Consider the following 22,808-nt stretch of genomic DNA (forward strand, 5'->3'; position numbering starts at 1 on the left):
AAAACAATCGAAATAATTAGTTTATTTTTTACGATATATCTAATTTTTTACTAGAAAGCTGTCTAGACATTTGTTTTTGAAGAAGCCTCAAAATTTGGTTCAAACGCGATTATCCATAAATAAATTTGAAGCGCCCATAGCCACAAAAGTTTACGTTTTGTTGTTACCTCCTCCTCTGACAAACTCTTGCTATGAAAAACAATGCAACTCCATTAGCTCTTTGTTGGTCAGCTATTGGCTGTGCTTTTTTGCAATTTAAAAAGTTTAAGCCTCTTACTGTTCTAATCTTATTAATGTCATTGTTATCGAACTCCAGCCTCATGATCTTGGCTAAAGACACCAACTCGTTAACTACAGGCTCCACGCATTCAGTCTCAAACCTCTTAGTAACATTTGACCATAACATTCGACAACGCACTTCAGTCAAAGCTTCTTCCATGCATAGGGGTTACTTACTTTCGATCATATTGAGGAAGATAACGATATGGAAGAATTATTTCTGAAATTCTCTGAGATGCGATTTGTTCCTTCAGTCACCTTAAAACAACGCTCGACACTCGTTTTTCAAGATATTGGTTGTATATATTTTCTCAAAACTTAGGTTTCCATGTTTCAGTGCAAAAAAAATATCTAATTTAAATTTACAAAAATATAGTGATCAAGGTTCACTTACCTTGACCATTAATTTAAAAAAAGGAAAAAGATAAGGTTTAATAAAATCAAATGGTTACCATTGTCAATTTCTATTTGTCCATTCTTTTGTCAATATATAAACTAACAACAGTTATTTTAAAATTTATACATAATAAACTTATTGTAATCATCCTTATTGGGCCGTTGGGAGAAGGTCTCCAGCTGGCATGGAACGGATAATGTCTGAATCTCCAGGATCCGTAATGGACATTACACAAACCCTGTAGTATTTACCGCAGGCGGTTCCCAACTCAATATTATTACCAGTGTAGTGGTGGACTCCGGTCTTGGCCAGCATAGCATAATATTCTATTTCACATTTCCTTAGTGGTGGTGTGTTGTTGGCAATTATGATCAACTTAGCCTTGCCTTGTCTGAGAGTCTAAAAGAAAAGAAAATAAAGAATTAGTAATAATAATAATAAATAGTGGCTTGACTTGTTTATGCTACATGCATGCATTAGCATAGGTAAAACAAGTGTTTATCAATGCTTTAAATACAAGTGGAGACCATTAATATTGTGCTTACAAAAATAACAAAAAGTACTTACTTTCAGCGTCTGTTTGTATCCTAAGCAATATTTGCCGGATTTCATAACCAGAGCCAACTTGCTGTTGATGCTCTCAATAGCCTTCTTCTGCTTCTTTAGAGCAACCATGTTTTCTGTAAATACAAGAAGATTCGAGGTTAGAAATTTTGCAAAATTCTGGTCTTATCGAATTAAATTCTTCACAAACGATGGCCCGTATGGACACAGAACATCGTAAACAACGAGAAAATAATTTTGGACCAATATTTTACGAGAAATCAACAAATTTTTACCAGGTTTATATTCCCACGTGCAGCACAGGACAGAGACAAGTATAAAAAGAAATATGTCGGCGTCAGACTTCCTATGCAATGTTACCACAACCTAAAACACCCTACAATCTAGGGATTTTTTTGCGACACAAAATTTTAAAATTTGAATTTAGTTACTTAAGTGTGTTAATATTTAGTAACTTACTTTAATAATACAATCTTACATACAGACACATTTAGAAAATAGGATTTATTGGTTTATGCTATTAAAATAAGGCAATCATGTTTGGTCTATATAATTATATTAAACATATTGTTTTTTAAAGTCGATTACTGTAATACATATGTATTATATTAATGTTATTTTTTTAATATTTACTTATATCTTTTGTGTCAAAGTTATAGGAATAAACTGTAAATTTTTAACCGTTAGATGATCGTCAAGTTGCATACTTTCATTATCTGTCACATTAATATTAAAAGCAATACACAAGTTTTAATTGATCTTTTAATTTGATCTTCTAGTTAAAATTATAAGTCTATTAAAACATAAGAACAAAAGCGAATTAACACCATCTAATGGCTATTGTTTAGTTTGATGCATTATAACTATTTTATCAGAAATTTGAATAACTATATCAATAATAGCAATATATTAAGGTCACCAACGATTTTTTGTGCAAAAGGAGTTCATCTACACTCGATAATCTCTTTAGAATTTAATTATAAATTTTATAATGTAGATGATCCGGCTAAATATTTTTAAAATAATATTAAAATTGACTCTGATTCTAATATCACAACGATTTTTTTGATAATTCTCATTTTTTTCAATAGCGCATATAACAAAAAGATGAACTTTTCGGTTAAAACTGAGGATTTTAATTGTTTCATTACAAGTACAACTGTAGAATAAACAACTTCAAATTCTATATTTCATTTTAAAAAGATTCCACTACAAAGTTGGATGATTGTTGCTGTATATATTGTTTGCAATTTGATTTGAAATCTCTAAAAAGTTAACTACATATATTTAAAACATTATCATTTGAGACATATAATATGAATATTTAATGCAGAAATAAATTATTCAAAATAATGATCTGTTGAAAAGTTTAGTTTTTGCGACATATCATATTTATGTCATAATCTCTTATCACATTTTTAAGCAAAAGATTAAAAACTTTTATAAATTTCATAATATTTGTTGTATAAACACAAAACATGCACAGAAACTACCTTGGTCCAACCTAATTTAATAAAATACATCAAGTGTCAAGGTTTATATTTAATATATTATGTATTGTACAAACATGTAGAGGAATCACAGCAAATTCAGAATTAAATCAAGCATCTATTAAATTTTTTAATTAATACTTCTTTTTTTCGACCTTATTCCTAATATACTTTAATCCCTGCATAATTGAATCTTCCATGTCAGAGTCATTTTTATCAAACTTGGCTTGTTTCTTGCTGCTTGGACCGTAATAGTCAAAAGTGGACGGAGGTGGAATAGCCGCACCTTTTTGAACTCTATAAAAATCTGACATCAACCTATCTTCGTCTTCGCTGCTATCCTCGCTCAACTCGTTTTGGATAGGTCTACTTTCCTGTTTAGAATTACTCAAATACGGATTTAGTTTCTTCTTGGGCTCAATTTTGGCACTATATTTATCATGAGTGTAACATGAAGGCGGAGCAAATTCCTCATCTCTGTTCTTTCTCTGCTTATCCACCCATTCTTCTTGAGAATATTCCACGTGTTCTTTCACACCATCTTTACCAATATCCCAGGGCCTCACGTGCTTCTTCCTCTTATCCTCTCGTTTCTTCTCATTTTCCTCGTCTTTATGCGATAACTTCGGTTTCTCCGGTTCAATAGGTTCAACTTTAGTTGGATTTTCTAAAAACATAATTTTAATATATAACACAATTTGATGAATATTCAAAATACCTTCTTCGAGTTCTGTTAATGGAGGTAATCCTTCGCGCACCCTCTTCCTGTTCGTGGCTGCCAATATCCTAGTTTTCATCTGCTTTTCACGATTCTTCTTTACTTCTTGAGCAGTTTTCTGCTTATGCTGCGTTTCCTTTCGCAGATTGTTCAATGATTCTTGTTGCCTTGCTCTCTCCTCCTCGTCTTTGGAGAAACCATAATATCCAACACCGTGCGTTCTGGCCTCTACAATCATTTGATTAATATTACAAAGAACCTAAAAACTCAATTACCATTGAACAGGACATCTTGATAATGCACGTCGGATTTATGCTGCAAATCGTCCTCTTCCTTTTCCCACTTTCTGCGTTGCAGTTCGCGCTGCATATCGCTAGATAACATTTCACTGTCATCCTTGAAATCCTCACTGGGTATCTCATCCTCATCCTCTGATTTTTCATCAGATTCCTTTTCATAATTATTTCTAATCTCTTCACGAGATTCTCTTTTCTCAACTGTACTCCTCAAGCTCTTATCTTTTTCTTTGATTACTGAAAGATCTTTTCTCAAGCATGTTCTGGTCCTACCCAAACAATCGACATACTCCACCCTAGTAACATTAAATATTAACAATACTGTAATAATTTTGCAAATATAATTACAAACCATTCATCATCTGAGTTATCTGCTCTGTAACTGTCTTCATTAACATCATCTTCACTCTCTGAATATCTGTTCCTCTCATCATCGGAATCATCATCTCTGCCTTTATTGATTTTTTTATCAAACTCCACTAGATATTTACGATTTATTTCTTTCTCCTCATCATTCTTTGAACCCTTACTCAATTTATCATATAATTTGGCTTTATTTTCCAATGCCGACCTGAAATCAAGTAAAACTTTAAGTGACTTTCACAGAGTCTCCAATAGAAAAACCAAATAATTAGAGATTACAACAAATTATTATAAGCATAACAAATTACTTAGATTGCTTTAGAAGATTTGACTCCTCCTCAGTTATCTCAGGAGCCTTGCTCTGCTCCGATGCTTTCTTCTTTAACTCCAATTTTCCTTTTTGCATACATTTGAGCAACTTGATTGAATTCTCCTGTTTGGAGTTATTAACCTCTTCCCGTTTTTTTAGGACTTCAGCTTTTAAACTCAGAAGCTGCAAACAATAACACATAACATAACCTTATATTGATAAACACTGCTTAATAAAATTATGTTGATATATTTAAATAACCTATACTTACAGAAGATTTACTTATTTCGTACGTACTCATTTTACTTGAAAAATGAAAATATTTTTGTTTTTATACGTTACATTCTTTTACAACACTTTTCATGACATTTTACTATAGTTATACAACCGCTTTTACTTGGCTGTGCGGATTGTTACACACATTACATACACTTTGTATTTTGATTTTCTTTTAAACAAACGATCACATCTTGCTACAATGCCCACCTAAATCCGTAACAAATCACGATTCTATACCGGAGACTCATTAATATCTATATCCCACCGACCATATCCCTAAATTCGCTGATAACAGAGGTAATCCCAAGTGTTTGAAGAGCCCTTATTGTTGTACTTAACAAATGTAGTATTTAACTATATTCTACATCTACCGCCGAAACACACTTGTCTTATCTTTGTATCTGCAGAACCCGTCAGATCAGAAAGTACACTAACTTTAGGCTGACAAAGTTTTGTCGATAGACACAACTTTGTACACCAGAGCAATTGAAAGCCTTATAAAAATAGAAGAAGATTTTCTTTTATTAATTATGCTTCTCCGGTGAAGAAGACATATATATTTTATCACTATCATTGCTATAATAGAACTAAATGAAACAAAAGTATTAAGTTGGTTATTACACATTATTAATTATGGAGCTATATAAAATAATCAATGTTTGTTTGCATTTTTTTAAAGGAACTGAATTTAATTATAATCTTATTGTATGTGGAATACACAGGCATTTAATTATTTTTGAATATAAATAATAATTATATTCATAATATTTTCTCATTAACAAAATAAAAATATATATATATATATCAAAATTATATTAATCGCATCAAATCGACTATGCGATATTACAACTGCAATAATGTATATTATATTACTGAATATTATTTATGTGACATTTACTGTATATAATGCAAACCGCATATTTAAATCGATTAACAATCCGTAAACAAATCGAGGAAATAAGGAAGAGAAGAAATAAAAAGAAATGAAATTGCGAATAAAAAGTTATCTTCAGTCATTTTCGAGAGTTCGAAGTTTATCTCCGTTGCAGTACATTACAAGCAACCAAGTATGAAGGAGATTTTAATTTTAACGTTTGTTTTTATTGCCGATACATCCTGTATGGAATTCAGTGAGTTACCTACGATTCAATTGTATTTTAATTTATTTGTGTTTCATAATTAAATTTTACGTTTCCAGGGGAAAATGTATTGGCACCATGTATAGGCGACGAGGACTGCGATCATCTTTCAATTGATGCGAAGTGCATTAATAAAGTTTGCGAATGCCCCAACTGTGACTACGATCATGAATCGGTCATTGTCACGAGAATCGGAGAGTCCTGCAGGAAGCTGAAGGATTGCAGCGTCCTGGATTCGTACTGTCTGCAGAACAAGTGCGTTTGCAAAAAAGGAATGATCGCCGCGTCCAAAGGAAAAAAATGCCTGAAGAGTGAGCACGTTTTCGGAGTTGATGGCGCTGGCAAATATTCTTTTATTTACTCATTGCTATTGTAATTTGCAGTTTCGCAAGGAGTCGGATCGGTTTGCTTAGAAGATTCTCAATGTTCCGCCAACGTGACTAATTCAATTTGTTACAATGGCATGTGCATATGTCATGATAACTTGCATTTGGTTGGGAAGCAGTGTATTGCCAATAAGAGTAGGTGACAGAATTATAATTATATTTCTATTAGTTTTATTTGAAAATCTCCAGAAATTAAAATTAACAACTAAAAGAGAATTATTTTCAATTAAATAAATAATTAAATATTGATATATCTCTAAATTAATATAAGACGAATCGAAAATATTGGGTTTTAAATTGTGTTCATTTTATTGTAGTTACAATTTATATTTAATGGAAATTTATTCTTAAACAAAAAATGTATTGATTGATATTTCTGTTGTGTTTTAGCGTTGGGAGAATCTTGCCACGAGTCGAATGAATGTACTGTCGAGTATAGTGAATGTGTTGATAATGTTTGTAGTTGTATCCAAAGATATGTGAGAAGCGACCAGAGATGTCTTCTGCAGTCGAAGACATTTCTCTCGCCATGCGTAGAGGATATCCAGTGCACCGAGACGTTGGGCTCCGGTTCGCAGTGCCTTCAGGGCTTTTGCAACTGTTACGATCTTTTCCAATTCAAAGCTGCTAACAACAAATGTGTCAAAGATTTATGTAATGTTTTCATTGTATACGCATATCCAAGCATTAACAGAATTTTTACTTTTCCAGTGCTGGGCAATATTTGTAAGGAAAACGGAGAGTGTCATCAGCCGGGGCCAGAACCGTCGAGGTTGGAGTGCATTTTGGGCGAATGCAAATGTAAAGCACCCTATGAACAGGTAGATCATTTCTGTGTATCCGGTGAGTAAAGTAATGATTCTAATTTGCAATAAACTAATAAATGTTATAATACAGGAGCGAATAGAAGCCACCTATCCTGGGCTCTGGCCATTGTTGTATGGATGGTCGCCCGTTTCTGCCGTGTTTAAACTATCCTGATTGATTGTGAACACTAATACTTAAAAATATGTAATATTGCTCATTCGTGGCGCTCGTAATCACGACATCCATGGTTCCAATCATTAGTCACGGTGTTTATATTTAATTAATCTCTCTGTACATATTAAACATTGTGTTTTGTTTCTTTTCTTTGTTCGAAACAATAAATTGGAAAAGATTAAGCATTTGCTTTCATTTTTAGCTTCTCACAATACCTTCATGAAATTATATTCTGTTTTATTCAATTTTCTTAAAGAGGTTTTTTAAACTAATGTTTATGAAAAGTACTGAATGCAGTGGTGGTTTCTTAAGTTTGAAAAGCACTAAAAATAGTTATAATTATTTAGTTTAAGATTATACTTGTGTATGTTTTACGTAGATGTTATTAATATTTAACGTTTTATGCTTAATTTTCTTAGTAAGTCACGCAATGCCACATGCCCTTTGGTAAGTTGCGTGCGAGTGCTTAGCAACTCAGAATAAAGAGTACCCGTAACTTTGGATGTGGAACCTACGCGTTTCGTAGTTGAATGCAAATGTTACGAGCAAGTCAACTACTTTTGTATACATCGCGAGTAAAATAGAACTCCATTATCTTATCTGTCCGTATCGACGTTGTTTGAGTATTGCCTCGCGGACGGATAGAGACTAAATACTTTTCCAATTTCTAGGTGCGGATTTCTCTTCCCTATTGTGTTTGAACGAAGCGCGATAAAATGTAATTCGAATGACACACTGATAATAATTAAGTTTGTGGCACATTCGTTACTCATAAACGGTGCAACTGCGGTCCAGGTTTATTTAAATTAAATTTAAATCCCTCTAATCCATTAAAACAATAAACTGACTAAGATGAAAACGGTGGTTTGGTGCTGTATGTTGTTTGTAGTGAGTGTCAGTAGTGCGCGATTGCGTAAGTTGGAACGAATAGGTATGAATATAATGTTTTGTGTGTAGTAAGACTCGTTCTTATGCTATATCGATTTTCAGTGATCTCCAATCAGGAATGCCTAAATGATAGCGGTTGCAAAGAGAACAGTTTCTGTTATGGTAGGGATAACAACAAAATTGGAGTTTGTAAATGCATACAAGACTACTTTCTAATCAACCCTTCCAATTACATGTGCGTGCGAGGTAAGTCTCAAATTGAATTCATACTTCTTAGTTTATACTAATAGATATGAAAAATTATAGTATGCATTATTTAAATAATTTGATTACATTTAATAAATGTAAATTAAAACTAAACTTTTTTAAAATGATTTCAATTTATAAATCAAAATACTTTATAAATTATAAAATAAATACAGTGGGACCTCGCTTAGCAAGCATAATCCGTTCCAGACGTTTACTCTTAATGTGAAACATTGTTTTCAATATAAATTTATGACGAAAAATGATGTGTAATGTCAAAGATATTTTAAACTTTACATAAAAAAAATCACACATAAAATGTTTGAACCCAAATTTGGAAAATGATGTAGCAGGCGCACAATCCGGGACATATCGTTATGAGATAGTTTTTGTTATAATTTATTTTGATCGTTAAGCGAATTACTCATTATGCGTTAATTGAGGATTCACTGTATAATAATATTTATTAATCAATTATCTGCAATTTTAATGGTTTATTTTTTAAAATTTGAGTCTTGATACATATATATATATATTAATGAGAAATTTATTTGAAATATTGAATAAAGTTTCAAAAACAAGATTATAATAATATTTTATGATTATTGATACTATTTTTTTCCTCGTACACTAAATGTCATTTGTTATTTCAGATGCCAAATTAGGTGAGAAATGTGTGAAGGATGAGCAATGCGAATTGAATTTAGGTTTGGATTCGCAATGCAATGAGGATTTTATCTGCGAATGCCTCAGCAGCGCTCATTACGTCGAAGAACAGGAGGCTTGTTATAACACCTCGCGTAATTCAATGCTTCAATAATCAAATTTCTCAATAACTTTTAACATACTTCGTTTGTAGGTTTGGATGGTATTTGCGTAGATCACTACAACTGTTTATCGAAAGACAATGAACAGGTCTATTGCTCGTACGGAAAATGCACCTGCGGACTGAACGAACACATAGTAGACGGCAGATGCGTAAAGTCTGCACGTTTGGGAGCGAATTGTTTGGAGGACGACTCTTGCATCCATCTGAACGCAGTCTGTAGAGGCGTATGCAAATGCAAAATCGATTATGTGATTGCCGACAATCAGGAAATATGCCTCAAAGGTGAATCAATCGATAACTTGAATATCGATAATGATCTTTAACGTTTTCAGCCGCTGTCGAGTTAGGAGTTCCCGATTCTTGTAAGCAGCTTAGCCAGTGCACGCATATATTAGAAAACAGTTTTTGCTACGAAAACAAGTGCGTATGCGAGGCGAGTTTTCACGTGTTCGGGAATCGCTGTTTCAAGAGCAGATATCTTGGCGAACCGTGCAATAATTATCGCGAGTGCATTGTTGAACCAAAGTTGGAGGACGTTGTTGAGTGCACAAACGGGGTGTGTTCTTGCAAATCGGGCACCGATCCTAACAAAGGTTGCGCCAAATTGAACAGCGCTCAATACAACACGCTCCATTTCTTCGGACTGATAATCATCATTGCGGTATTTTTAATTAACTAAAATATAGCAATTAGTCGAACATTTGTGTGCCTTACATTGATTCCTAACTTATTAAATAGATTTATTAATAAATTGATAGGTCCATGCAATTCTTGTTATTAACCTCATACATTATTTACTAACTGAATTCAGAACTCATCATTTTTTATACTTAAATGAAATACAATATCAAAAACATAAATTTTGAAACTCATCGAACAAGGTAGACTAAAAGTTATTAAAAATATACATAAAAAATAGCTGAATGGTATTAGTAGTGTACAATTATTTTATGAAGATATTTTTTTTACCATAATAAAAAATCTGCTGGTTAGATGACCTAACCAAACTTTGAATTGCATCCTTTTTTGACGCACACATTATTTACATATAAGTATTATAAATATTAATTTAACAAAAAAAAAACAATTTATTCAGACTGTTTGCAGAACAGGCTTTCATGAAAGATTAAATAATTACTTTTTTAGTTTAAATAAACAGTTTTCCACAAACAAATTTTACCATAATACTTTGTTAACTATAATTAATTACATATAATTTTTATTTAAATAGAATATGCATCGATCGAGTAAAATTTCTCTAAGATATTATGTTATCCAGTGTGTTGTTTGCCTCTGTTTATTTACATTTGTTTTATTTTTGTGAGTTCTATCATAATGCAAATAGAGAAATAAGTAGCAGTAAGAAACATGGCAGTATAGAAGCACAACCTAAAATTTAAATATGAAATATCTAAAGGAAAACAATAACGTGTCCATTTACCAGCGCAAACTAAGCCATCCTCTAGTTCGATTGGGTTATTGTCCTTACACTTGCAAATGGCTTGGTTCATACAGAAAGCCCCCTCGATACAATGCTCATCGTAGATGCATCGTTGATTGACGCCTGAAAATAAATTAGTAATGACGAAAATATTTAAATATCTTAAAGATATTCAAGGAAATTGTACCTCCGACGCAAGTTTTCCTTTCGGAATCCGGTATGTATAGAAAATCGCATTGACATGTTCTGTTGTCTCTGCAGACGTAACCAAAGTGACGACAATCTCGAGTCGATCTGCATTTATCGTTAAATTCACCTAAGAAACAAATTCACCTGAATGATTTCCAAATGTTATTATTCATATTAAATAATATGGAATAATAAAGAATTATGGTAAAAAAAATCGTAATGGTCAAATAAATTTTGTAAATAATAATGAAATGAAATAAAATAGATAAATGTTTCTACTATAGTCATTTATGAAAGATCTAATGTCTAAACTAACTAAAACCAACTTATTTTGATGCAACAAACAAAAAACCAAAGAGCTATCGACTGAAGTATTTTCGTTTAAATTATGTATTATAAATAATTTTTGGAATTTGAAATATAAAATAAAGTAAAACATGGTAATGCATTCATGGGTAATGACCTCGACACTTTGAATGCATGTGTTATATGCGTGTAGGTAATTGGATAATTTAGAAATAGCTTAAAAAAAATCAAGGGCAAAATAGCCTTGGAAGTGAGTAGTCAAGAACAGTTCCTTTTTTTGTGATATAACTGCCGGTGAATCAATACGATCTTACCGAGTTTGTATAACTTTTTGTTGCTACCATGGCCGGGCTCATTGTATTCTTCCGGTTGTCCAAAGTCGTAGATCTGTGCTCCGACGATGGAAATAAAACATCCGATGACGATAAACACGCAAGCATTCCGCGGAACCATTGCGTGCCTTTGGGCTCTTCAAGATAGTGACCGGATTGTTTGGCAATAGGTAGGTCGACGTAAGAGAGAATAGAAGAAAACAACATATGTGCTGAATGGGTGTTGTTTGATCGATGTGATATTGAGTTCGGCGCACAAATGTAAACCGAAAGCTAAAAAAGGGCACTTGTTATTGTGTATCGATTGGTCTACCGCAGCGAAGCCCTTGGAGACGCACACGACACATGATACAAGAAGAGGAAAATAAGAAAACGTCGCAAAAGAAAGAAATAATACTTTGTTTTATTGTAGAAATCACATATAATTATTAAGTAATGCAATAGGTCAATGCCGGCTGCACTTTCAGAACCGGTCTCGTTTGAAGTATCTCGCACTGTTGCGTCTCTTGTTCTTTTTGGGTTAACTAAATAGGTATTCACCGTATATCACCGTCGAGTTCTCCCTTCAACGTCGCCAGTCTTCTTTGATCATGTCCGATGCTTTTTCGGCAATCATCATGATCACCGAGTTTGTGTGTCCGGCAACGATGTTTGGCATTACCGATCCGTCGACAACCCTGAGCCCTTGAATCCCTTTGACCCTTAACCGTTGGTCCACCACAGCATCCGGGTGATTGTCTGGACCCATTTTGCAGGTGCCTACATGATGGCCCAGAGTGGTAGAGACTTGTCGCACGGCGCAGCTCCAGTACTCGTCACTTTCGAAACGCAACTTTTCGCAACCTGGGAATGGAATGTCGTGAAGTCTGGTACCCAAATCTGCGAACGCTCGTGTCCTAGAAACTGCGACGGCCTGCAATATTTCAGATAAAATTAATTATCTATTTTTCTCTAAAACTTAGTAAATATTTAAAATTAATAAAGCAATTGCGGATTCTGTTTGTAACAATATAAATAAAGTATTGAAGAACAACATTTGTGAAAATTATGTAGTGTAAGAATAAAAATAATGATATATTATGTAATAAAATCCAATAATATTAATAGATAGACCTATATATCATCAAGACTAATATCAAGAATTTGAAATAATAACTAATTCTTATACTTTTTATTACTATAAAATAAATAAGGTTATATTAGGCAAAGTATCCAAAATGCGCAATTTTAATAAACGAATTTCAGATGTGTGTAATGTGTAAATATGTGTGATTCACTAGTATACGTATTATTATTTTATTTCTCTAAATTTGAAAAATAATATCGCATATGTTTCCAAATACTATACGAAACACGTTGCTTAACTTAAGAAAGATTTCAATTTATTTTTTATTTTTAACAATTTTAAAAAATATTTAAATAATTCATTTGTCTGTTTCAGCATTTGAAAGAATAATAGTTATGCAAGAATATCTGGTGCGGTTTTTAACCTTCAAACAAAAATTTAGTAATTTTCTATTAATGATATGCGCGTTGCATAAGATAATTGCACCATATATTTCTGTAAAGTAAAAACACTTACTGCTTTGATGCCCTCAACCATGACCTTGACATCATCTTCGTTTTGAAAATAATTGGGTATGATCTTCGGCCAGTGGAGTGGATTGTTGTCTTTTAGCTGAATTTTACCACGACTCTTGGGCCGCATCAACACCGTGGCAATGGCAAAGGCCGGTCGTCCTGTGATTGGCACGTATACTCTTTCATTGAAACTGTCTGGAATTCCGAGTAAAGCCCTCATTGTACCAAAAGTATCTTGGTTCAGTGCACCAGCGCCTAAAACCAGCTCCATGTCTGGATAATCCTTCTTCTTGGCATATTTAGTCTGAATAAATGCTAAGCCAAGAGAACCACCTGGAATGGTGAATGGACCTTTTCCGTTGATCACGTAATTGAGCACATCGGAGGGATTTTGCACGCTCGCATCCGAAACCGTTACGCTTTGGTTAACCAAGAAAGCGAGAGTCGAAAAGGCCATATGATCTTGCAAATTGTGCCCGACTTTAGCGTCCTTGATAACATTAATATTAACTTTTTCAAGATCCTCTTTAGGACCAATTCCGGATAACATCAATAAATGCGGTGAATTAATAGTTCCCGCCGATACAATCACCTCCTTTCTTGCTCTGATCACGTATTTAATCCGATTTTTTATCACTTCGACGCCGTAAGCTCTTTTGGTTTTCGGATTTATCAAAATTTTAGTTACTCTTGCTCTAGTAGTCACCTGAAGTAAGGGTCTTGTTTGCAGTAAAGGTTTCAAGAACGCTTTATTTGCACTGCACCTTCTTCCATTGACCATGGTCGCTTGCGCTTGCGAAAAACCTATGTGGTTTTTGCCGTTGGGATCAGAGATTTTGTAGCCCAACTCGCTGCCGGCTTTGAGAAATCTCTTGAGTATCGGAGAATTATATTGCGGATGCTGTATCTTCAAATAACCACCATTCGCATGGTAGTCTTTATCAATTGACTCGCACTTGCTGCAATCTTCTGATTTGAGGAAATATTTGAACACGTCTTTGTAACTCCAGCCTTTATTACCTAGACTCTCCCACTCATCGTAATCTAGTTTATTACCTCTAGTGTACAGCATAAAATTCATCACCGATGTCCCCCCTAAGGCCTTTCCTCTGGGGATGTTACATCGTTTGCCGATTAGACCTAAACATCCACTTTTCATTACCTCACTTTTGTAGCCCCAATTGTAGGAAGATGAAGTCTGCAGAGCTGCCATCAATGGAACGTCAGTTAAGAGGTTTTCATCCTTCCCCGCTTCCAGGAGCAGAACAGTCCAGTTCCAGTTCTCCGACAATCTGTTAGCCACCACCGATCCTCCGGATCCAGCCCCAACTACTATGAAATCATACTCGTACATGAAATCCGCCTCGGGAGGGCTCAAAACTGGATCGCTGTACAACCTCACAGTTTCAATTAAATTTCCGAACATCTGCGCTTCTATAGCGCAAACCACCAAACCAACTCCGATACATTTCAACCACATTTTTCCGATGCACTGAGTTCTCTGGTCTCTTTTTCATCCAAAAAAAAATGTATACAGCCTTGTGGACCGCTCCTACTCCTCCTTCTGTATTTGATACCGTTCGGAAATATTCCTCGCAATCGAAACCTCGCTCCGACTATTACACAATAGCTCGGCCAATTTGCGCGTCCTCTCGATTTAATTAGCATTGTTTGTTCAATACATCACACACTGCAGAACGACAGAGGATTATTCTCTTGTGCAGTTTGTAAACAACGCACGATCCGCGATTTGATCCCTCCTAGCGATTAAGATTCCGAATGAGAATAACATATGAACATGCCTTTGAATTCCAAGTGCATTAGGCAAGAGCAGAAGTATTCAGCTCATCGAACGCGCACTTTGTTCTCTGTATGGGTTTTTAACGTCGAAAAACTTGCTCGTGTTAATTGCCCGAAGTTTACTTTCAATTTTACGTGAAAATATTATTAGGCCACGGTCAACATCGATTTACAACATCGTAGACACAACAAACATAATAAACTTGTAATATTTGAACAATGTAAATACATTTGTCTAAGTTTATAAATATTTGTATATAAATTGATATTCCATCGATAGACATTTTTCTAATATACAGCAATAACACGCACAGTCCGGGTAATCGGTTTCCCCAATAAACATATATATTGAACAAAAAGAGACTTGACTTTATGAAATATATATTTTTTTTAAATTAAAATCTTGTTTTATTTTGTAAAATGACGGAAACCGAAGTGAAAAAACACTTATACATTGTTTTATGTATATAAAGTTATTTTGTCCATAATATTTTATTTTACAAATCGATAAAATAGTTTTCTATTACGTTTCCATTAAATAAAGAAGAATATGATTCCATTATCGAACTTCATTTTGCTTGTTTCAATGCATAATTTCTCCAGCTAATTACATTTTAGTACAATATTTTATTGAGTTTATTATTTTTAGTTAGGCTACCAATTATGCAGTACTCAATAAAAACACGACGACAAATGAGAATATTTCATATTTTAATTTAACTTTGAGTTGGACTATAAAAATAATGAATAATTTAATCATACTATTCTTTTCGTTTATCCATTTTATAAAATTCTAAACATGAAATACCCAGTAAATATCGCATATTATTGAAAATTACAAACGATATCTTTCACCAATATTCTTATTAAAAAGTTTTTATTTAACAAATATCTAAATCAATAAAAATATTATGTACAAAGACATATTCTTGACAATTATAACAAATTTTATTGATCATTACGGTTTAAATGAAGCAGTATACTGTTGTGATTTTTGAAAAAAAAATCAGATTTAAACCTATTTTTCGTGGATTTTGTAACAATTTATTTAGTTTAGGATTGAGTTATTTAGGAAAATAATTGGAGAGAATTTAACACTCTGGGAATTATTTAATCTTTACCTATATGAAGTAGATGAACATTTAAGGTGTTAAATGATTAATACAAAATAATTAGTAATTTATACATTAATATTCTATTCGAGATACTTGAGATGTTTTGAATATACGGTGTGAATTATGTGCGTGCTTCAATTTTCAAATAAACTATTAATATTCTAAAATACTAGTAGATATTTGTTCAAAATTGTTTATATTTTCAATACTTTCTATTGTATTTTTTATATAAGCCATCCCAAAAATTAGCGGACTTCAAATCGAGAACGTCTACTTTCAGTTCATCGTTATCAATAATTAGGTAATTCATTTCCTTGGAATTGGCAGGTTTCCATACAACGTTATCTAATGCTGGTGTAGGTGCATCGGGAATTGGGTTTCCGTACTTGGCAAAGTTCGTCCACAGCTTCACAAATTTCGTAACGATCTTATGCTCGATACTATTCAAAACAATATCCGGAGTAAGTACATTGTTGAATATATAACCTAGATCGTCTGAGTGTCCTGCCCCTGTATTAAAAATAAGTATTATTGATAGCACTAAAAAAGAACAGATGAAAAACCTTTGTATATTCCCTGTCCTATGAGAAAATGTTTATATAAATTTAACGTCGTGTCAGCTCTAAATTCATACAAATATGTTGATTGAACATTTCCATACTTCTTAACCAGCTGGATTGTAGGATATTTGAAGGTAATGTCTTTAGCCATTTCCATGAAATTGTAGTCATATCTATCCGGCAATGTACCATTAAAGTATTCTTTTCTGACTTCATCTATGACATCCATGAGAATAGCTTTGTCGCCTTGCACCAATGTGCGTGGCATATCCGACTGCAATGAGAAATCGTGCGGAGAACCGAATATATTCTCAAATAACTCCATGATATCACCATCAAGATCATTAAACCCTATCATATAAGGCACCTTTGAAACAAATCCCTCCTCTAATGGATTAGCTGTTAGGAATCTGCTCTCGCCTGTATCTTCAATTATAATGCCACCATTCCATTCAACGTCATTTTGTCCATACTTGAAACAATTTTAAAATATTCTCTTGAATTCTTTAGGATATCACCAACTTTACCCAGTTTAATTCTTCTTGAACATTTATGAATTCTTGATAAGGTATTTTACGCAATTCGTCGGCAATTATTATTGGATCCTCAGAGGTAATTCCCAAGTTCTTAGCAACCTCCAGACCACTGTTTTTGACTCCCATCAACCACGGCACCATAGCATTTCCGCTCATAGAAATTGCTTTATGAAAGAGCCCAACGGACATTGGTGAGAACAAGTGGAGGCTCACACTGGCTGCTCCAGCACTATTTCCAAAAATCGTTACCGAATTCTTGTCGCCGCCAAATTTATGTATGTTCTTCTGGACCCATTTTAAGGCAAAAGTTTGATCCTTCAATCCGCTGTTAACTTCAATGTCGCTACCCTCCAAATTCATAAAACCTAAAGAATTATATTAATTATATATAATAACATTAAGATTAAATATCAATGAAACTGTAGTACCCAACACTCCTAATCTGTAGTTAAATGTAACCAATACTATATCTTCAATCATTAGATTGTAAGGACCAAGTGTATTAATATTTGAAGACCCCAAACAGAAGCTACCCTCGTGCATATAAACCATGACTGATTTTAACTCCTTGGGATTTGTATTTCGTGTATACACGTTAAGGAACATGCAATCTTCCTCTCCAACAATCATACCAAAAGCATTCTGGCTGCAAGGCGTTGGAGAATCTGTTGCATCTCTTATACCTTCCCAATTATCTGCAGGTTCTAAACCCTAAACATCACATAGATATGATAATGTGTACAAGCATTTCTCAACCTATTTGCGCGCGAGTATTTCTCGCATCACACGTAGATAATTAAAACCCATTAAAAATTTAACGCGATCTAATTTTGGATCGTGGCCCATATGTTCAGAAACTCTGAATTATACGATAAATATTACACAGAAAGACCTATAAATATGTAAATTTTCTTATTTAATTTTGTATGACTGTTGTAATAAATATTTTGTTTAGTAGTAATTCCAATATCAAAAACTCAGTTTGATAATTTAAATATAATTAATTAAATCAAATATATTTTAAAACTATTACCTTAAATCTGAGTGTCCCAACTGGAGGTTTTGCGTAAGGAATTGACATGAAGGCAAAGAAGTCCTCGTTGTTTAAATTTTGCATAACTGTACCTTGCAATTTTCCGGTCTCGATTTCAACAATCGGCTCTTGTCCAGTAGATACCTTACAAAATATGACCAATAAGTATAGGAAAATCATTTTGAAATTTGCGGAAATTGACGAATGACTTTAATTTATCAGCTATTTTATACAAACTTTCCGCTTGGATAGTCATTTGATGTATGTATTAAGTGACAAAAACCTGTTATTTTCTAAACCAAAATAATATTGTAAATAATTGTTTGCATGGATTATTTAATTATTTAATAATATAGTGATAAAAATGGTGTGTAAGTATCTGCATGTGTGCATTATTATGGTTATTACTTCTAAAACTTCTTGTTCTATATAATTCAAAACTAATCATTATATTTTTAGTTAAGCTACTTCGTAGAACAAATATTTATAATTGATATGTCTATTAATTTTACTAATATATTTTTAAAGAATGTAACATTATGTAAAAATTAAATTTATATTTTATTAAACAAAATTACAAATGTATCTTTCCATTTTATTTTTCGCGATTAATTAATCTTTCACAAAATTACAATGACTTACAATGTTTTAATATCCATGTATATAAAATAATGTTTTTATACTTTACTATGTTTGTATTTAATTTGGTATTCTTGTCCGAGTATAGTATTTTGTAATTAACTTTATAAATAAATCATTATTTTTTTATTTCGATTGAAGAAGACGCCAGGTATTACTTAATAAGGGGAAAACTATTGAAAGAACTCCCATTGAAAGGAATTGTTTTGATCACTCAAATATTTAATACTATACTACGTATAGGTTACTTTCCTGCGCAGTGGAAAGTCGCACAAATTATAATAATAGCTAAACCAGGAAAACCTGTCGAAGACATCAAGTCTTACAGACCCATAAGTCTTCTACCGATATTATCATCAGTTTTCGAAAAACTTTTAGACATATCGCAAGCTTTTGACAAAGTTTGGCATCTCGGAATACTATACAAAATTATTGTCGAGGATACAAAAGCAACATTTAGTAGTAGATACCAAGATAGACTGGAGTCAACCGCAATCTTAAATTTACTCAATGTTTACATTGATGAACAGATTGTGAATAAAATTATACGACATATAAAAAAAATCTATTGAAAAAACATCTATATATTTTTAATTAAAAATTTGATAAATATTTATTTGTCTGTAAAATTTGCTCCCGTTATTTTAATTTAATTATAATTCTAATTAATTGCATACATTTAAAATTAATAGCCGCAGTCTTTCCGCCTTAATTCCAACAATAAACAGAATTAAACTTTTTCACACAATAATAATAAAACAAGATGATTAACTGCTGCAAAGGGCTATTATTTCCGTTCTATTTAATTTGTTTTATTACTTATTGTGTATTAGATTGTATGAAACTAACAATAAAGAATTGGGAAATTTCATTATTTATTTTGTGTACGTTAACAATGGTGACTGTCTTGTGCAAATTATAAAAAAAATATTCCTCAGATGAAATTTAATAACATTTATTAAAATTAAACTTGTTTATGATATTATCTATTGTAATAATAAGTACGTGTATAATTAATGAATTCAAAAGAAGGAAATTGCATATTTAAAGTAAATTAAATAATTATACAGTTTCCACCATTTACGTGAGTAATTCGTTCCATGCTAACAGCGCGTAAATGTAAATTATGTATTTTACAATATAACATAATTTGTACATACATTTATAAAATGTCATTCAAGTCTAAATTATACCCAAGATCTTTTTATATAAAAAACATATAGATACATTTCATTACGGTTGATCCTAAATAATTTTATATAAAGTGTGTATCTATGTTATGTTGTAAAATTGATTGTCTTCAATATTAGTCTGTGTCTGTAACAATTTAAACATAATATTATTATAGTGGTAACTTGTTTAACGAGCATCTCACATAACGAGAATTTATTTTAACGAGCAACATAAATTGTAAGATAAATGACTCCAAAATGGAACGCATTATCGTATATTACATTAGTTTATATGGGGAAAATTATGTATTAAAAATAATTAAAATTGCGACGATCTTCAAAATGAGCACAAAATGTTATAGGATTAGAAATAGAATTGCCGGAGGTGAAGCAGTTTTAATAAGGAAGTTGTATCTAGGCTAACGCTTCGGAAAGTATTATAAATATAAAAGGTAACGAAAAAAAAACGTTATTTATTTGTTTAAATTATAATCACATATTATCACAATTAGATACTTATTCGAGATTTTTAGATAAATCATTTTTCTTTGTCGCAGTAGAAATCTTGCACATCTCTGATGATGCCCATCGGCCCATCGGATAATTGACATATACCTAATCTCTTCGCCAGAAGACAATTGGATTTAGGATTTCCCCATCTGCCTTGATATTTCATCCACGTTGGAGGTTGAGTGAAACCCAAATGGAAAATTTTCATATACTTCCAGGTTTTCCAAACAACTCCGTACCCGTTTTGATCTGTGAGCCTTGGAACTCTAACGAAATAATGATCACCTGGAGATGACCACAGGCCGTGCGAACCTTTGGCAGAGAAGAGTATGGGATGGCCTCTGGAGGTACGAACCGTGGGTGGAAATTTGGGTCTTTGTACTATGCCTTTCCTCGTAACTTGATGTTTGTACTTGAACTTCTTCTTGACCGGATTGTATTTGTAGTAAACGCCGCTGTCGTGGACAGAGAGAAAAATCTCGTCTGGATATGGTTTTCCTCGAAAATATAAACTCAAATGTTCGAAATCCCCGACGTGGTCACCGTACAGCTTCCGCCTTCCAAAGCAGGTATTGAATATTATGGGGGCCGGGATTTTTCCCATATAGCACACCTCCTTGCCTTCATTGTACGGATAGAAAAGCCAGTACGTTACGTGAAAATGGAGATCCGGTTCGGTGATATTTGTGTCCGTTGAAATATCATTGGAATAGCCGAAGAAAGTGCGTGAAGATAAATCGCAATTTGTTACGATTACGTACAATGGAACGGGATGTTTGCTTGGGTCCCTTCCATTCAAGAATGACGATTGATTTCTTAGAGTCTCTGAAAATTTTAATTAGTTTACTTGTTTTATAATATTTTTACTTTTGTAGAAATCTTTGTACCTATATCTTTTCTAGTATGCAGAAAAAGGGATTTGGAACTCTTTCCTTGCGGCAGATGATTGTTCTCTGTTGACCAATCATCGGTTACCGGTCTAGCATAGTCATCACCCGGATAAACATGTTCCAAAAATTCTTCGATGCTCAACGGAAAAAAAATCTCGTTCGGTGCCAAGTATATTTTTGGAGCCCATCTTCGCACAAGTTCATCGACTGGATGTTATTTTTAGCGACAAAAAGAATGTTTAAATTTGTATAAAATGTAATTATTAGATTGACTCACTTCTCTCCGTTTCCGCTTGGGCTTGTACGTCTTGCAGAGTCACGAAGGCAGCAACGATGGAGAAAACAAGGCAACGGTAGTTCTTGTAGTCTTGGAGACATATCATGACCTTCCTCAGATGGAGAACACCCCAGTGACCTGGATCTATGATGCGCGGTCGAAGAACCGACTCGAGTGGCGGCTAATCCGCAAATGTCCATGCATCGCGCGACTTCTTCGTCGCTTTAGAAAACACTTTCACCGCATCGCATTTATTACAATTTTTGTTTTAATATCATTACGCCACGGGAATACTAATTGTGCGCGCGTTATGCAAGTGCCCTCTATTCAAGAATGGACTCTTGCCGAAGATGGTAAACTTCTGGAGCGTGCTGTCCAAAGTATCATTGTTCAAGTGTGTTTGATTTTAATTGGATTCAAATTGAAAATACTAATTACTCCCTATAATTTATTTTATATTAGCGAAAATATTGATTAACCAACTGATAATTATTTTTTTAAGCAATTCCGGATTCACCAAAAAAAAAAAACGGATTATGCAAGATTTTGCTCAGGCGGAAAACTTTTACTTTTTTTCTGTATATACCAAGAAGCAAAAAGAAATCCAGAAAGAATGGATAATAATTAGTACTCTTAGTCTATTCAAATTTACTTATGTAATTTTACATCATAAATATAATAATACAACCTTTGAATTACTTCCTCAATTAGTGAATAAAGGAAATACGTGGAAACAAATGGAAGAAAAGGTTGAAGAAAGAAGGAAATTAACAAATTTCTAAACCGTAAATTTAATATACATTATTAATAATATTGTTTATTTATATTGAACAATATGATTGTCAAAAATCAAGTCATTCATTAGTTAATCTCTAAATTTGATAAAATAATCTTCACAATATAACAAAACATTTTAAATGATAACTTTAAAATTTTAAATGATTAAAATTTAATTATTTGCATACAAATTTTAATAAATTTGCGATATATTAGATATTATAATAACAATAATATAATAATTTATGAACAACATTTGTCTTATATTTCGATTTATTTTATAAAAAAATATATACCAAATTACACCCCTTTTGCAGGGCTTCAAAATTCGAAATCTTAGCATTGCATATTAACAGTATTTACATATTCAGCTGTAATGTTTATGGTTTTCATGATTTGTGAAGTTTTTGGTAACAAATATTTATAGGATAAAAGTTTGCGGTCAACCAAAAAATTGTACCTTATTATTAACATTTATTTTATAA

At 32.8% G+C, this 22,808-nt stretch overlaps 8 protein-coding genes across 8 annotated transcripts; 2 read left to right on the forward strand and 6 right to left on the reverse strand.

The window, feature by feature from the left end:
• Positions 1 to 727: 727 nt before the first annotated feature.
• On the reverse strand, positions 728 to 1,589 carry LOC108562101 (60S ribosomal protein L30). The gene is made up of 3 exons (XM_017920343.1): positions 1,516 to 1,589; positions 1,244 to 1,356; positions 728 to 1,075 (listed from the first exon to the last, which is right to left on the reverse strand). Exons 2-3 carry the CDS (start codon positions 1,349 to 1,351, stop codon positions 827 to 829), a joined length of 357 nt encoding a protein of 118 aa, XP_017775832.1. The 5' UTR covers positions 1,352 to 1,356; positions 1,516 to 1,589; the 3' UTR covers positions 728 to 826.
• A 1,173-nt stretch (positions 1,590 to 2,762) lies between these two features.
• On the reverse strand, positions 2,763 to 4,831 carry LOC108561384 (coiled-coil domain-containing protein 174). The gene is made up of 6 exons (XM_017919327.1): positions 4,689 to 4,831; positions 4,416 to 4,600; positions 4,097 to 4,315; positions 3,724 to 4,040; positions 3,449 to 3,676; positions 2,763 to 3,397 (listed from the first exon to the last, which is right to left on the reverse strand). Exons 1-6 carry the CDS (start codon positions 4,716 to 4,718, stop codon positions 2,865 to 2,867), a joined length of 1,512 nt encoding a protein of 503 aa, XP_017774816.1. The 5' UTR covers positions 4,719 to 4,831; the 3' UTR covers positions 2,763 to 2,864.
• Positions 4,832 to 5,704: 873 nt separating this feature from the next.
• LOC108562016 (tenascin-like) lies at positions 5,705 to 7,364 on the forward strand. The gene is made up of 6 exons (XM_017920227.1): positions 5,705 to 5,826; positions 5,895 to 6,146; positions 6,219 to 6,356; positions 6,612 to 6,875; positions 6,933 to 7,064; positions 7,119 to 7,364. Exons 1-6 carry the CDS (start codon positions 5,766 to 5,768, stop codon positions 7,190 to 7,192), a joined length of 921 nt encoding a protein of 306 aa, XP_017775716.1. The 5' UTR covers positions 5,705 to 5,765; the 3' UTR covers positions 7,193 to 7,364.
• A 454-nt stretch (positions 7,365 to 7,818) lies between these two features.
• On the forward strand, positions 7,819 to 9,956 carry LOC108562326 (prion-like-(Q/N-rich) domain-bearing protein 25). The gene is made up of 5 exons (XM_017920653.1): positions 7,819 to 8,133; positions 8,193 to 8,336; positions 8,990 to 9,136; positions 9,196 to 9,447; positions 9,498 to 9,956. Exons 1-5 carry the CDS (start codon positions 8,055 to 8,057, stop codon positions 9,842 to 9,844), a joined length of 969 nt encoding a protein of 322 aa, XP_017776142.1. The 5' UTR covers positions 7,819 to 8,054; the 3' UTR covers positions 9,845 to 9,956.
• A 500-nt stretch (positions 9,957 to 10,456) lies between these two features.
• Positions 10,457 to 11,674, reverse strand: LOC108562414. Its single transcript, XM_017920772.1, has 4 exons — positions 11,416 to 11,674; positions 10,794 to 10,922; positions 10,607 to 10,729; positions 10,457 to 10,554 (listed from the first exon to the last, which is right to left on the reverse strand). Exons 1-4 carry the CDS (start codon positions 11,552 to 11,554, stop codon positions 10,496 to 10,498), a joined length of 450 nt encoding a protein of 149 aa, XP_017776261.1. The 5' UTR covers positions 11,555 to 11,674; the 3' UTR covers positions 10,457 to 10,495.
• Positions 11,675 to 11,889: 215 nt separating this feature from the next.
• LOC108561928 (glucose dehydrogenase [FAD, quinone]-like) lies at positions 11,890 to 14,607 on the reverse strand. Its single transcript, XM_017920112.1, has 2 exons — positions 13,016 to 14,607; positions 11,890 to 12,346 (listed from the first exon to the last, which is right to left on the reverse strand). Exons 1-2 carry the CDS (start codon positions 14,492 to 14,494, stop codon positions 11,999 to 12,001), a joined length of 1,827 nt encoding a protein of 608 aa, XP_017775601.1. The 5' UTR covers positions 14,495 to 14,607; the 3' UTR covers positions 11,890 to 11,998.
• Positions 14,608 to 16,106: 1,499 nt separating this feature from the next.
• LOC108562176 (cholinesterase-like) lies at positions 16,107 to 18,215 on the reverse strand. The gene is made up of 5 exons (XM_017920470.1): positions 18,059 to 18,215; positions 17,454 to 17,736; positions 17,017 to 17,390; positions 16,493 to 16,961; positions 16,107 to 16,439 (listed from the first exon to the last, which is right to left on the reverse strand). The coding sequence occupies exons 1-5, from the start codon at positions 18,140 to 18,142 to the stop codon at positions 16,132 to 16,134; spliced, it is 1,518 nt and encodes a 505-aa protein (XP_017775959.1). The 5' UTR covers positions 18,143 to 18,215; the 3' UTR covers positions 16,107 to 16,131.
• A 2,192-nt stretch (positions 18,216 to 20,407) lies between these two features.
• On the reverse strand, positions 20,408 to 21,978 carry LOC108561302. The gene is made up of 3 exons (XM_017919210.1): positions 21,547 to 21,978; positions 21,267 to 21,476; positions 20,408 to 21,204 (listed from the first exon to the last, which is right to left on the reverse strand). Exons 1-3 carry the CDS (start codon positions 21,650 to 21,652, stop codon positions 20,408 to 20,410), a joined length of 1,113 nt encoding a protein of 370 aa, XP_017774699.1. The 5' UTR covers positions 21,653 to 21,978.
• Positions 21,979 to 22,808: the final 830 nt, after the last annotated feature.

Source organism: Nicrophorus vespilloides, unplaced genomic scaffold (genome assembly GCF_001412225.1).
Source record: "Nicrophorus vespilloides isolate i.1.1-1 unplaced genomic scaffold, Nicve_v1.0, whole genome shotgun sequence".
NCBI lineage: Eukaryota > Metazoa > Arthropoda > Insecta > Coleoptera > Silphidae > Nicrophorus > Nicrophorus vespilloides.